General features: G+C 29.3%; 1 protein-coding gene across 3 annotated transcripts in view; it reads right to left on the bottom strand.

Annotated features, from left to right (window-relative positions):
- Positions 1–16,786, bottom strand: part of LOC107436243 (uncharacterized) — a 336,656-nt gene extending 319,870 nt beyond the window's left edge. For 2 of the 3 annotated variants that reach the window (XM_087152634.1, XM_087152647.1), the window contains exon 1: positions 16,509–16,786. In XM_087152634.1, the coding sequence (XP_087008760.1) occupies positions 16,509–16,576 (68 nt within the window). In that variant the 5' untranslated portion in view covers positions 16,577–16,786. The remainder of the gene's footprint in view (positions 1–16,508) is intronic. The other variant, XM_087152636.1, reaches the window with a different exon arrangement.
- Positions 16,787–17,004: the final 218 nt, after the last annotated feature.

Raw genomic sequence — 17,004 nt, 5'->3', positions numbered from 1 at the left:
AACAGCAAATGTTTTTTTTTTATCTCTATGCAATTAAGTTATCTATATTATTAAAACTTTCAAAATAAATATTATGATTTATTTTTGGCAACATCAAATATCTATGTCTCTCACTTTTTTCTTTCGATATCAACTTAAATTCGAACTTACAAAGCAAAAAATCTAGGGAGATGTTAATAAATTTTTTGTAGCAATGAATAAAGGCTGATTGTTTAAAGGAAATAAAATTAAGAAAAAAATTCTAAAATGTCCTTAAAATTGCAATAACTTTCGAATAAATTTTAACTTAGAAAAAAAAAAAACTTAAGTCACATATAAAATTGTCCTTTTCAGGACATCAAATTTCTAATCTGTAGTTGCCTCTTTGCGTGCTGCACAGCGACTCGTTTAGTATTGTTTACTGTACTGTTTCAATTTTTAGTACTGTTTTAATTTTTTTATTCCCTCCTGCTCCCTGTATGTTTTTCACACCACTGCGAAATTTCAAGTTTTAAGTCTCATAATTTTTGTACGCTGAAACAAAAGGTAACATAAGTTAAACACCCCAAAACAGCTGAGGCATCATTACTTACGATTTTTTTTAATATAATGAGAAAAGCCGCGATGGCTCAGGGGATAGAGCGTTCACCTTCTAATGAGGCGGACAGGGTTCGAATCCCAGTCGATACGAATTCCGCATCCGGCTTGCACCGACCACCTTTCGTGAAATATCCTCAGTGGTAGACGGATCATGGGTTAGAGTCCCCTTGCAGTCAGGTTAACCTTGGGAGGTTCTCGTGGTCTTCTTCTCCATGTAACGCAAATGCGGGTTAGCTCCATCAAAATGTCCTCCACGAAGGCAAATTTCTCCCAATACTTAATCCAGGAGTTCCCTTGTTTTCTGGATTGGGATCAAAATTACAAGGCTACGGAGTTAAACATTAGTAGTCATAAACCCATAAAAGTGGGTTGGCTGTTCAACGACGGTTATTAAATAAAATCAATAAGAGCTTGTGAGCATTTTCAGAAAATATCCTTCTTTTTGAACAAAAGGAAAAAAATGAAAAATAAAGTTGAAAAAAAAAACCTATTCCAATTTTGTATGCTATTTACATGCTATGTTTTAGAACAATTATGTTTCAAAGAATTAAGTATAAAAAAAAGTATGATTTTGAACATAGCCTTTTGTTTTTAAAAAGAAATTTTTATGTAAACGAGTAGATCTATATCGATCCAAAAACGGGAAAAAGTATTGCACACATTTCTCCTATATGGTACCATGATCTCGGGTATTTCTCTATCTTTTGGCAACACTATAGTAATTATTCAAATTGTTGGGTTGTCTCAAATAATAATTTAAGCAATATTAAAAATTTATCTTAAGTATTTATTCAGAATAATTTTGTATTTTTATAGAAATAAAAGCTTAGTGACGAAGTAATTATTCAGATTTAATTTTCAATCCTTTCTAAAATGACAATAGAAATTTCAAACATAAGCGGTGCAATCGTGTCGCATACTGTCATACCAATTATTGGTGACGGAAATTACATTTTCGAGTAATAGCGTATACATATTATACGATACTCAAGTTATGGCTCGAGAGGTGCGTGAGGAAGTAGTACAGCGCGTAAAAAAGCATTGGGAAAAGTTTTCTGTTAAGCGAGAAAGATGGAAAGAATTTAATATTCTCGCTGTTTACTATGCTGAAATGTTCTAAGCACACACTTATGGAGGTTTGGCTGCTGTGTTGATTTTGAATTATCCCTAAAATTCAATACATAAAGGCAATATCGCGCACATCTCTTGAAGGTACATAAAATTGAAATCGAAGTACTTCAAAAAATCAATAAAGGCGACAGCTGGATGGTGAAATGAATTCGATTAATATATAGTTGAGAACTAATTAAGATACTAGGATTGGAGAATTACAATATTATAATACAGTTGCGCTGTGCATTCGATTTGGTAATCATTAAAGTTTATTTGCTGAACAAGGTAATTTTGAAAGGTGACCAAGCTGCTCACCAATAGCTGCTAGTCTTTTATTTAAAAAAAAAAAAAAAAAAAAAAAAAAAAAAAAAACACATTTTATATCTGGAATATGGATCCGAGTTAGTTTATTGATTAAATTCTGAAAAGACTGAGATCAATAATTGTTTAAAAATAATATTTTCCTTTAATTTGAAACTCTTATTTTTGCGTAAAATCACAAATTACTTAACAAAAAAGGCAAAAAAAATATAAATTTTCCTTAAATTTTAAAATAATTAAGATTTAAATAAGTTTTAAACACGTTTTTGCTTTAAAATGAATTTTTTCTTTTTTAGCAAAATAAAAATTACAGCAAATAGAGAAGGAAATTTACTCTGAGCTAATTGAGAGGGAGATTGCTTAGTTTTTATTCATTTCATTAGACAAAATAACCAATCACACTTATTTTAATACAACTGTACTTCTAGAAAAAAAAAAATAAAAAGCATTAAAAAAAGTTTAAAAAAAGATTAAATTAAAATTAATTAGTATACAAATCAAATTTGTTATTATAAATTTTTCTAATTCACATGTTGTTCCGTTTTAAAGATTTTTTTATTATTATTTATATCATCATCATCATAGTTGGCCAGACAGCCCAATGTGAGCCAATGCCTTCCTCTGAAGATTTCTCCATGACGACTTCCGATTATTATTTATATAGAATATTTATTTATGCTTTCATAACATTTATGCAAAATATTTATTTCTAATTTTACATCATTTAAATAGGAAATATATCAACTGGAAAATTATGAACATGATATAGGCAAAACATAAATTTATATAAAATCTAAAATTATATGAATTAAAATATTATATAAATCTAATCTATATTTTCATAAAATCTAAAAATTAAAGATAGTAAGGTAGGTTTATTTCTTAAAAAATGACACTTTCACAAATATTCTTACTTGTTATTTTTTCCATAATAAAAACTAAAATTATTTATTTATCCATTTTATTGAACTGTTTTATCTATTTTATTGAGTTTTTTATCGAACCTTTTTCAGTTTTTATTTATTTAAATGATAATTCTTATTTGACCTCCTTATTCAAACATCATTTGTTTGCTTGTAGCAATTTAAATTACGCTTGTTTTTTTTTTCTTGTGCTATAAGAATAATCCTTTTGTTTACGTAAAAAAATGCTTTAAATTACATAAACATGTTGGTCACTTAAAATCGCTATTTACCACTTAATAACAGTGAAGTAAAAGATAAATATCGGTTGGAGACAAGCAATTCCTCTCTGAAACAATTAGATATACCTCTAATTAGTTCCATAATTCACTTGATATCCCACAATTACAGTTATCAAACGGACGTAATTCATATTTACTGATCTCAAATGGCACTGTAACTAATCAGAAAACATGGTACTTAACTTCAAATACAAGATAACTGATTGTTTTCTTTCATTTTAAATTCACTTCCTTCATATCTGATGCATAATTAAATTAAAAGATATGAACATAGCGATGCATCTATAAATAGCGCATCTTCTTATTGTTTTTCATTCTTGCAATAAAAAACACGCGGTGTGCTGTGACTGCTGAAAGATTCGATTGTTTTTCATTTTTTTTATGAGAGCACATCCCTCGTAAACAGATCGTGAAGAGTTTATTTTAATTATTTATTGACATCTGATTGAACCGGCTATTGTTCTTTTTTCAACAGAATGCCAAGCGATAAAACGACGCTTACTTTCTAGTGTTGCCACTCAGTGAAAAGAAATTTATCTGATCGTTTTCTCGATGAACCGTAGGAAGACGGAATTTTTGATACGTCACGACGGATTTGTCTTCATCTATGCCATTGATATATTTTTACTCGATGCTGATTTTAGATGTTTTTGTATCTATTATATCCCACTTCTATATCAGATTACAAATAGATTTATTGCATGAATGTGATAAAAAAGATTGACACAAAACACTTTTCCATGAAATCGTTCTGATTTTTTAATATCTTATCCTTAAAATCTTACGATTCATTGTAAAAGAACTTCTTTTGGTTTTGTATTAAAGTATCAATAATATAATGAAAATTGAGTTTGTCTTTAATATTTGGGGTCACAAAAAATAAGCACGTATTTCGTTCATGTTGCATATATTACACTGCAAGAAAACCTATGCACTTGTATACTTTCAGAAGAATTGATTATAAGTTGAACAAACATAATACTGCGCAAATTTCCGTTAGCTCTAATTGTATATAATCAGAATATTAAAAAATTTAATTTATTAAGGGGGTCTAGGTAGTTTTTCTTTTGCCTAAGAAACATCAATGTGCAACTTTTTTGCTGTTCTCTATAACTTATTTGGAATTCAACTTAGGGTTCCAAATTTTTTACTGGAGTTAAGTATTAACTCCGACAATCTTATTTTAATGCAAACACTTTTTTGAAACAACGCAAAGAACTTTATATAGTTTAATTTTCTTAAGAGCTAAAATTTGATGGAAAAGTAAGATAACTGTAACTTTGGAAGTTTCGAGTATTATCTTATAATTGGTGTAAAATTGCTCTGAATAATTATAATTTCTTCAACAAAACAAAACAAAAAATCGAAAACTTTGTCAAGAAAAATTCTTGAGATCCCTTAAATTGTAGCGTAAGAGGTTTATTTTTATTGCAGACAATTAAAAATGCTTAACTATAATATATCCACAAACTTTCAGTACTTTTTTAAAAAGTTAGAACGTTTAGTGTCTTGTATTTGGGCACAGCTGGCAACGAAAAGAAAATAGATTATCAGAAATAAAAAATTTGTTATTACGATCCACTGTCCCTCAACATTTTAAAGACAAAAAATTACGTTGTGTTATTTTTTAATTATTGTAATTCAAAACTTTTATTTGTTAGATAGAAGATATATTGCATCACAAATTAATTCACAGTATTGAGCTGTGTAAAAACAATATCTTCACATTTACCCGATCAAGATTTGTTTGATATCAGAACATCGTAATAATTATTTTATAAACGATGTTTCGTGAATTAAACGGAAGTAATAAAATTTAAAATATCGTTTGACTCACGGCGAAATCATAATATTTGATAAACATCTCAAATATGTATTTTTCAACAATATAACGATACAAGACGAATTACAACAAAAACATAAAGACAGGGAAGTTTAGTGCTAAGCTACCGTATCCCTATACGGTTCGCCTTTTCTTCAAATGAGCGCAGTGCTAATTAGAACTAATACATGTTCTGCGTAGTGCGGGTTGCTATGGAAACCGAACGTAGACTATTACAAATCTATTTCTATTAAAGTGCTTCTTTATTCAATTTTGTTCTGTTAAGGCTGTTTTTTGAAAGTCCGACGTCTTAGGAAATGCAAAAAATGCGCTTTTTTCATAACTGCTGTGAGTTTGCAATAGGTCAATTTTAGCTTAACCAGCGGCTTTTTTTCATTCTAAAAATAGCACAAAACTGGTGAAATGGTGAAAATCATCAAGCATCAATTTAAGCTTCCAAATGGTGAAAAGCATCAATTTTGATAAAATTGATGATTTAATTTTGCTTTTGCGGTCTAATTTTTTAAGGTTAAAAAACTTACTCCACTGCTGCATTTTCGGGGTCCCGCAGTGGACTGATCGTTAAGACACGGTTCCCAGCAGATCACCGAAGTCAAGCATCACTGGCTGCGGTCAGTGTGCGGGTGGGTTGGATTAGTCTGCGTAGGGATCGAGGGTGTGAGGTCAATACCGCCCACCCTCATTAAGCTGTTCTACCGTAAAGTGCTCGACTTCGCTTGCAGGTCGTCGGACTACCGAAGCGGGTGGTGTCATCCCCTCTGCAGAGGATCAAAATTGTGATGGCATGTCTTCGCATCATCCTCAGGGATGTTTCCCAGACCGTCGCCAATAACCCACTGAGCAACTCTAGTGCGACGTAAATGAACTACAACCACTGCATTTTCGGGGCTCATAAAAATTTGCAAACAGAATAAGACATTGATTTTGATAATTTCTTCTAGGTTGAAAAATGACGCCAAAATTGGCGATTTTTAAAATTTTTTAAAAACTTTTAAAATATTAAAGTTTTTTGTCCGTTCTAACGCCCAGGCAATTCTTAACGGTAAGATGTATATAGTTTAAAATCATTGCTTCGATTGTAAGATACTTAAACTGTGTTTTTTCTTCTTTTTTTTTTCTTCTTCTTTTTTTTGTTTCCCTTGGCGACAGATTTCCGAAACACCATGTTAATGGAAGTGCTAGTATAATATTTTAAACTTGCAAAAATAGTACTATATAGTTTCGTCTATGGATGCTAAAACTTCAGAAAACAACAAAAAAGCATATTAATTTTCAATCCAGAAGTATTCCTTAATTCTTAATATAACCCAGAATTATGTTATGTGGTAAATTATTGCCCAATATATACAATTCAATATATAATTCGGTTTTTAATCATATCATTCATTTGTGAACCAATTACATTTAATGAGTATTTGTGGAAACTAGCAATTAGGTTGATAGTTGGCTATTGGACACACCTTAGGTACAATCCAATGATACTAGAAAACGCTCTTTTTAGAAATCGAATATTTTTGTTACTCTATCCTTGAAAACCAATTACGTCATTTATTATTATTACTTAGACATCAAACATTAATTCCTTACATATTATTTAGAATGTATTAAGAAGAACTTTTTCCCGAAATGGAAAGTTTCAAGCGTAAAACATATATGATATGATAACATATTCACCAATAAAGTTCCCCCCCCCCCCTAAAAGTGAAGTTCTTCTTTTTGTCAAATTAGGGCCTATTCCAGAAGACAAAGTATATGTCTGCGCAAAATGAGCCCTAATTGTATTATGTTTTTTTCTTTTTTTCTGTGTGTTAAAAACGTAAACTTTAAGTTTTCTTTTTAGCTTTTCTTTTCAGCTTTCCTTAAGTTTTTCTTTTTTCTTTTAATCTATATAAAGATTATTTTGATTTTCAAGTTGAATAATTTATAGTTTGGAGAGTATGAAGTAAAAGTGAAAAAGTAAATAAAAGAATTAAGAAATAAATAATATTTATAAAATAAAACATTTAGGTCAAACTTCTTATTCTACATGCTTAACTTCGCATTTAACTTGAAAGCTAAAATTTGTGTCATACTTTATGTTTTAAAAAAAAGTAAATTAACGTTTTTGATCCGCCTCCTCCCCAAAAAATTATCCAAACTCATTTTGTAAGACATTTCACATTTTCCAATTTGACTGTAAAATTGTTTGATAAATGTCACCTTTTTAAGAATCTGAAGTTTCGAAAACAGTAAAACAAATTCGTAATATATATAATTTTACACACGGATAACTGAAACATTAATCCCTAAATATATGCCATTTTTTTAATATATCCGAAAAATATCTTACAAATGTATTACAGTACAAAATAAATTTTCGCAGTTATAATGGATAGAAACATATATTAATAATTATTTTGTGAAATTTACAACTTTTTCATTTTAAATTAATATAAAAGTTATTGAAATCTTATGAATGAAATCCAAAATATAAGTTAAACAAACTAAAAAATATCAACTAATTTTTCTTGATTTTATACTATTTTAAACTAGATATAGGAGATATAGAAGGTCCAGGACCCAATTTTAAAATTTTTCAAATCCGCATACGTGTATTCTCTTTTATTTATTTATTTATTCGTTTATTTTGTTAAAGCATCATGTAATCAGTATACAAAAAGTTCACTAATCTTCCATTAAACATTTTCGAAAAAATTTAAAAAACAATTTTGATGTAACTCAAAAGATAATGCGTCAGTATTAATCTATTTTGCCTCTTTTTGTAAAAAATCTATTTTGTCTCATTTTGTGTGTTTTTGACTTTTGCCCCTCCCCCGCAAAAAAAAAAAATTAAGCTTCATAAAAATAATTTAAATTTTTTTTTAAAGAAGCTTTCTGAAAACAAATTAAAGTAACTATTAAGTAACATTCCAAATTTCCTACAGTTATCTTAAATGAGTTAAACACTTTTGAAAATTTTAACCTAACCTAATTTAAAATATAACCTAAATTTTTGGTTTATTTAAAGCCATCTCACGTTCTTTTCTAATTAGAACAAAAACATAATTTGTCTCATTTTTTTGAAATAAAATTTAATTAATTTTTTTTTTTTAAACATTCAAAATTTTTGGGATTTTCCACCAAATTAATTAAACTCTTTCTATCAAGTCGAATGGCACACTCTGCAGCTATAGTAGATATAATAGTTTCCTGAGATTGACGTGACTCAATAAAATGACCTATAACTTTTTAAAAATACTTTTCAAAATGTTTAATGTAACTTTTTTTAAATTTTGCACCACTTTCGAAAAAAGGAGGGGGATTTTTGGTGGTTATAGAAGTTCATTACGTAAGTTATGCGATTCTAATGCTACATTCTGTTTAGCGTCAAGAATTGTGGGGGTTGGTGAACAAAGCGAGCTAGGGGTGGAGCCTTTTAGTCTTCTCCAAGTATTCTACGAAAATACGATGTCCGAAAACTCGGTAAGATTAGAATTATTCATTTTTCTTCCATCAATATACTGAGAGCGGTGGTGGCTCAGGGGATAGAGAGTTCGAATTTCAATGAGCTGAACCGGGTTCGAGTTCCAGAGAGGGGTGGTCGATACGAATTCCGCATCTGGCTCGCACCGACCACAGTGCTGACTTAAAATATTCTCAGTGGTAGACGGATCATAGGTTAAAGTCCTCTTGCTGTCAGGCTAACCGTAGGAGGTTTTCGTGGTTTTCCTCTCCATGTAGAACAAAAGCTGGTTAGTTCCATCAATAAATCCTCCACGTTGACAAATTCCTCCCAATACTTGATACAGAAGTTCCCTTGTCTTCTACACTGGGTTCAAAATTACAAGTTTACGGATCTGAATATTAGTAGTCGTAAACCTAAAATTGAGTCAATTGTTCAACTACGATTATAAAATAAAATCAATATACTGAGCTTTTTTTAAAATTATTTTCGAAACAGGATAATACGGATGGAGAAAAGAAATAATACTCTTTTCGCATTTCTTAGAAAATTAATGCAATTTTTTATTAAAATCTTGATAGAAGACATAAAATGAAATGTTTTCAATGGCTTATAAAATTAAATAGCGCTCTGCAAAAGCTAGAAACGCGAAGAAAGTTCAATTCTGCTTAACATTGAATAAGGGTAATAGTTTTAGCTAACGGCATTAACACTTTATTTCTGAAGTTAAATGATGTGAATTATAGGACTGAAATATTTAATAGTCCGTAACTTACTAGTGTAATTTAGTTTTACGACTTAAAGTTTTCGCTTAAAACTCATTTTAAGTTTCATGTGTTTATGAAATTTAAATTGTTTAGAGTTAGATTAAACTACCGTACTTTCTTAAAATGTCGGTATATTACATGAAATTAAACTTAATTATATTTTTCTTAAATAATTAAAAAAAATTCTTATTGATATTTCATAAAATTTTCTACTATTTTTCTTTGATGCTCATGCAAATTGAAGACAAACACTGCAATGATATTTTACATTACCTTTTAAATAAAATAAATTTCAGTGCCTGAAAATCTACGCAAAATTTGCATTTAAAACTATCTATAAAAAAAATCTAAAAAAAGAATATATATAAAAAGAATATCCATCGAAAGAATATCTATAATATAATCTTGTTGAAAATAATTAAATAATAATTTTGAATGTTTAAAAAATATGAATCATTTATTTAAAAAGCACCATTTTAGTGAGAAGTTAAAAATTATTAAAATAAACCTCAATTTAATTAAAAATTAATTATTAAACTTCAACTTAATTAATAATTAATCAATAAACCTCAACTTAATTAATACTCAATTATTAAACCTCAATTTAATCAATATTTAATAAAACCTTAACTTTCGCACATTTTTATAAGTCCAAACAATGAATGTTGGAATTTTGCTTTCCAATATTTTATTTTATTATCTTCGTAGAATAGCCGACCTAATTTTTGGGTTTACGACTACTAATGCTCAACTTCGTGGCCTTGTAATTTTGAACCCATTCCAGAAGACAAGGGAACTCCATTTCAAGTATTGGGAGAAATTTGCCTTTGTGGAGGACTTATTGAGGAAACTAATCGGCATTTGCGTTACATGAGCATTTGCATTTGGTGGGATTTTCCATTCCAGTTCAAAATTATTAAAATAAACCTCAACGAATTAAAATAATTAAGAATCAAAGAATTAAAATAATTAATAAACCTTAATTTTACAAATTTTTATGAGCCAGTGATTCCCGAAATATTTTTTATGAAACAATGATTCCTGAAATAATTTTTCAAGTATTGAAAAATCAGAAACTAAATACTTTTAATTCTGAAGGCGTTATGTTATTATATAGACATAAATTATTTTTAGCCATTTTTCAGTTTTTTTAGCCATTTTTCAGTTTTTTTAGCCATTTTTGGCTCAATGTGTCGACATGATGCTTAAAAACAGTTTTCTTAATATTTCACGAGCAACGAAACGTACAGAAATAATGCCCCTAAAAACTATAAAACAAATTAGGTTTAAATTCGAAAAATCGTTAAGCCTTCCTTCATAAGAATTAAATCATACGTCATTGATTTTTTTCTGTTTATTTTTACAGAGTTTCTTTCATTACCTATTATTTTATATATAGATCAAAGTATGTAAAAATAAGTACACAAATGTCGCCATTTATAAATTGGTAAGAGTATTAAGAAATTAAAGAATATGAATGAAATTGATTTGTTATGTAATGTAAAGTTGCTGTTTTGCTAGTCCTTAAAAAGTTTTTTCGACCACAAACGCATAAAAGTAAAAAGGAAAACTCACAATCATATCTTCTTTTATTTACTATAGAAAAAAAAGTTGTAAAAGAGTATAATTTATTACTGCTTGTATCAATAATTTTATGATCTACTGTCGCCAAATTTAAGAACATAAACTCGATTACTAACGCCAATTTTCTCGTGTCAATGAATTCATTTTCTCTTTAATTATTTCCGAAGTTAACAAGAATCACCAAACCCATGTAAAAGGAATAGTAAAATTTTTCTCACACACAGACATAAAAGCACTTCACTTTATAGGAAGTAGTAAATGTAGTAAAAATAAGTTTTATGATTTCATTGAATTTGTGAGATAAAACATTGTCTAACACTGATAAGACAGTTTAGGTATGTTAGTTCAGTTCAGCGTGTAAATGAATAGTGAGAAAAGTTTAGTTGTTTTATCAGTAGTGAATTTTATATCTTCGCCGTGAAACATCAACTTGGTCGGAAATATTTGAAGCTAGAGATAACATATCACTAAGTTTAGCTTTATGGTTTTACTTAAGAATGGTATAATATTCGAGGTGAACTACTTTTTAGATTTACGTACTTTTTAGAACTACGTACAAATTTATTTTGATGAATTATATTTTAAAAATATCTTTTAACAGTCTTTTGGAAAATATGATCCCAAAAGTTTAGTCATGAGCACGGTTCAGAGTTTGGACCCTTTAACGTAAATTTTACTTTTTGCGAATTTCATCATGCTTTGTAAACTTTTTAAGAAAACTAAAAAAAATTTGCACACAATTATTAAATTCATTAAGCCAAAGGTAATTCGCAAAAAATAACTTTTAGTAAATATTTATAATTTTTTATTTTTTTATTTATTTACAGGGCGAAACATTTTTGTATTGTAAGGCATACAACTTTTTGCATCATTTTAAGAAGTATAATTTTACATGGCTAAATATACAAAATATAAACGAATCAGTCGAATTGTTTTTGCGAAATTAAATTTTATAAGTGCGATTTTTTTTTCAAATTTAACTTTTCATAAAATATTCGGACCATTTAATTTAAATTTCGTATTTCGTCATGTAAAATAACATACTTTAAAATGTAAGAAATTTGTATACCATGCAATTCAAAAAAAATTCGACAATTATTAAATAAAATATTAAAAAATAATAAATATTTATTGAAAGTTATTCTTTGTATGGAATTATCCTTGGAGAAACGAATTTTATAATTGTCTGCAAAAATTTTTCAATTCGTTTAAAAAAGTTCTCGAGATATGACGCAATACGCAAAAACTAAAATGAACATTAAATAGTCCAAACTTTGGATCGCTGTCCTGCCCAAAATATTGGGAAAATATAAAATATATTAATTTGGAAAAATATAGGGGTAGCAGCAATTTGGGAGTTGCTGCTACCCCCTATATTTTGGGAGTCAGAAATCTGAATCTGTTGTAAAATGGTATGTTTATTCAGAGAAGGTACGTTTTTGTGCTTCATTTCATAACTTAAAATATCGTGTGTACTAATTAATTAGTATATCTTGAGGTTATCCTCTGAAACCATTAAGATTGAGTTTTAGAACGGGAAGATCCGATCATTAGACCAAAAGTTATTCAGGGTGGTCCGTTTATTTATTTATTTTTTTTGCTCACTCCACATGTTATGATGCATTTCTTTTAGAATACTTTAAACGTCAAAGTTATTTACAACACAGATTAATGTTATCTAAATTTGCGCAAATCAAATAGAATGTAGAATATTGCATTATGTTTTATATTTTTTATTATCTTGACCAGAATTTCTTAAACTGTGAGTCGCGTCCCAAATTGGGGTCGCAGTACCCTCAGCAGAGGTTGCCAAAAAGCTAACCAATTTTGATATTTCTATGACGTATTATAAAAATTTTACAATGACCAAGTATTTTTATATAACGTATCTGAAAATAGGTAAATGTGTGCGACCATACTTAAATGTACAAATCGTAATTAAATTTTAATATAACCCAGTAATTGAATTTATTTCTATTATAGTATTACGTTTTCAAGTTTATTGCTTAATTAAGTTTTTCGCATTGTTCTACGTCTTAAAATTAAAAATTAAAGTTAAGGACCTAAAACTACGAGATAGTATACAGAACAAGTATAGAAACTGACACATATTAGCTCGCACATGTGTTGGATTTACGCAATACTTATGGGGTTTCACAAAATTTCAGTAAATATTAAGGGGTCTCCACTCCAAAATGTTTAAAAAACCTTGTTCTAGTCTAATAAAAAAGATTAAGGGTCGAAATAGCCTGGTTGGTAGGGCGTTGGATTCGCGTTCGTGAGAACGGGAGTTTGAATCCAGCCGGCTGAAGAATCCCTGTGTATTAAATGGTGACTGGTGCACATAAATCTGTCGGGGTCATAAAGTCCTATAACAAATAATCCCATAACAAATTAATACCTTTGGAGGTACTGATCCAGGAGTTCCCTTGTCCTCTGGATTAGGTTCAAAATTACAAGGCTACGGAGTTGGACATTGATAGTCGTAAACTTAAATTTGGATTAGCTGTTCAACGATGACTACAAAAAAAAGAAAAATAAAAGATTAAGAACTTTCTTGAAAAGGTTCCAGATTTTTAAGTTTTGGAAAGTTGGCAGGACCATCGAGAAAGTGGACTCCATTTGCTTCCAATAAACATCCTCAACAACAGCATTATTGGTTGATCTTTAAAGAGAAATTAATGGAGTGTCCCATTCTGAGTTTGATGGATGGCACCGGAGTCAGATATCATCCACCTTTCGAATGTTCCATCTCTTGGCGGAGATCAAGGTGGTCTTCCGTAAATGGGTTTTTGGAAGAATGATGATAAGAACTTTCGAATCTTTTCAAGGAGAATCAATTAGTGCTAAGGGTCATGCCAATCATGCTTCCGGATGGCTTCTTCTGAATGTAAATTGATCAATTGTGTGAAAATAGGATCAGGATGTTCAACCCTGACATACTCTCGTATGTGGATTATCTGTACATGATTTTAATTTATTTAAGGAAATAGATTTAATTTCAAAAAATTACATATTGAATTGTAATTTCAAAATGAATAAATGTATAAATTAAGCTTTGTTTTGCTCGCTTCTTTCACAGAAAAACAATTGAAGAATTTGTGCTTCTTCTTAGTAATAAGAAGAAATTTTCACGGATTGGATTTAATGAATTGTTAATTATGTTAGAGCCGGAAACGGTTCTGCTTGCGGTAAAATCTAAACTCCAGAAGTAACAGTGTCACGATAAAATAAAACAGGTGTTGTAAACTATGTCTACGAAAAAACAAAACAAAAAGTTGGAAACATCACTAAGGTCATCGGAATCCGTATTTACCTGAAAAAGACAAATTCGTCGAGTAGAAGTTTGTTCGAGCACAAAAAGGAAGTATGCGCATGATATCAGAAGAAATATATTTGTATATGATGTGAGAATGGGGCTGGGCAACCTTTTGTAAACACCGATAGAAATTTCTCGGAAAAAAGGGTTAAATAACAATTTATATAATTGTTATTTCACCATATTCAAACAAAATAGTCAAATAACCGTAAATAAAATGGTATTCAAACTGTTAACTGTGAGAAAAAATGTTTATTAACTGTTTTCACCTAATACGGTTAAACAACCAAAATTTTATTGCACCACTTAGTTCCATGCAATGAAACCACTTAGCTCCATTCAACTGCCTATATGCTATATCCGAGACGGCTAATCTGTCAGTTTCATGAACTGGAGTCTAAGTCCTAACAATCACACCACAATATTACCCCCCTTTTCTTGCAACACCAGAAAAGTTTCCAATGTACTGCACTCTCCAATGCTCATTACCTAACGGAAAGCCTATGTCTAGTTAAATTTCTTTTTTACAGTTTTGAAACCATAATAGTTGTAAATGGTTAAAAAAAACGTAAAATTTTGCATTTAATAAAATTTGTATAAAAAATTTTGTAATTAATATTTTGTATTAATAATGTATAATTTTTGTATTTCATAGTTTAATAAACATACTTGTTTGAAACGGTTTGAAAACCGTAAACGCAAAAAAAATGTTTTTACAATAAACTTTACCGTTAATTGGACGGACAGATTGCAGATAAGAAAGAATAATGTGTAGAGAAATCAGCTAATACAGTCCATTAAGCAACTTAGTATATTTTTGAGAAAAAAAACCATTTCAATTGAAAATCCTATAGGACGAAACGTATTCTGATTCCAAAAGAAATGTATTCCTATTGGTTGCCATCTAACTGATTGATCATTGATGGATTGCTAGTGGACAAGTAAGTGAAGTGACGTCAGTTTAGACTTCTCTATAGCTTACATTTAATTTTAGGCTTAAGAAAGAATAATGTTTAGAGAAATTTAATGCAATAATCAAGCAACTTAGCATATTTTGAAACGAAACCCATTCCAATTAAAATTGATAGTAAAAATATTTCCACTTAATTAATGAATTATGTTTTAAGAAATCAAAGAAAATATTTTTAGATTTTAAGTATTGACACACTTCTAATTAAAACATAAAGTTTACAAGAAAAATAATGAGAAAAATAGAGTAATTTATTTGGAAAAAAAATTTGATGGTTGATTAATGCTGAAGGATTATGTAAAAGAGCAACAACTAAATTAATATTAAATTATTTATACTAAAAGTGAATGCCGATGAAGACAAGCAGCTTTTTAAAGCTATCGCGAAGTGTAAAAAATAAAACATAATTAATTTAACCGAAGTCTTACATTTTCTAGGCGGTAATAAAAAGAAAATAATGGCAGAGGCGAGCTAGAAAATATTTAAAAACACTTTAAAAAATTTTCAGCAGGTAAAGAAAAAATATTAATTAATTAGGAGTCAAAGTAATTATTTTTTTAAAATATGTCCAAGATTTAAATATTCTTTGAAACATAAATTTTCAGGATTATATTTTAACTTGCATTATTATTTTTAAACTTTGTAAGATAACTTTGCTGACGTATGTACCTTAGACGAGCGTATGAACTAAACCCTGATAGACTTACCGTTTAAAAAAAGTTTTATATTTAAACTTGTGGGCTCCCCCCCCCCCCCCGTTTGTTGATACTCTCCAATTCTATGCAATTTCTATGCAATCTTACATGGTTTACTTTAAAATTTCAGAAATTTGCATCAATTATTAAAATTTTCAAAATTCATTTCTCTTTAAAAAATTTAAATAAGGTTAAAAGCCATTGCATGGTATATACTTGCCCGGTATTCCCTACACAGATGTTTAATGAAGGTTAAAAGCCATTACCTTGTATATACTTGCACGGTATTCCCCACAATGATGATTTATTAAGGTTAAAAGCTATTGCCCGTTACGCACTTGCCGGGCATTCCTTATTGTGATGTCTTACAAAAGGTTAATAGCAACTACCCAGTAAATCCTACACGTATGTTTTTTATGTTCCACCCAATCGAATGTTATTAATATCAAATAAATATTAAATTGTAAACTATATTAATATCAAAGAGGATACGACAAGTATTTCGGACATACCAAAGCGGCTTTGTGAATGTAGATTCTGGGGACATTCACTTAAGAAAAGGATTAAGACACCGGACTAAGTTGACCATCGCTAACTACATTTCGGACAATTACACAAATTACTTCCATGGTGCACAAATAATTTTATAAAAAAAAAAATAACTGAATTACCTGTAGCATCTGTAAACGAAATATTCCGGATTTATCGCAACTTTCTCTTTGAAACAAGCACAACCCATGATTTCGTAATTATTATTTTCCCAAACAACTTACACAATAATTCTCCTTTTCTACCCAACTAGACACTATTCAATACACATGTCGTGTAACAAATAAAACAACCAGCTGCTAAACAAAGATAGAAGTTTAGTTCTTTTTTTCGAAAAATTTCACTAACCATAGCAGCAACAGGTGATTCGTTTACATAGACTGATGTAAGAGCTGTTGTCATAGAAACGGCGCATGCGTCTTTTAAATAACATTAAATTTTGTGAATTATATGCTTTGTTGGTTTTCTTTTCCTGAATCGCTTTCTGAAAAAAATATCGTTTTATCTATTGCCGGACGGGCAGAATAATTTGCATGTTCTTTTTTTATCTAGTGTTACTCAAAAGCAAATTTCAAGGTTGCGAGTAAATATTAATGAGTATTTTGTTTTCAAATATAT

The sequence above is a fragment of the Parasteatoda tepidariorum genome, chromosome 10 (assembly GCF_982258835.1).
Source record: "Parasteatoda tepidariorum strain Cologne lab strain chromosome 10, Ptep-v5.0, whole genome shotgun sequence".
Classification (NCBI taxonomy): Eukaryota; Metazoa; Arthropoda; class Arachnida; order Araneae; family Theridiidae; genus Parasteatoda; species Parasteatoda tepidariorum.
The sequence above is the reverse complement of the archived record's forward strand: the minus strand, read 5'-3'. Positions and strand labels throughout refer to the sequence as shown.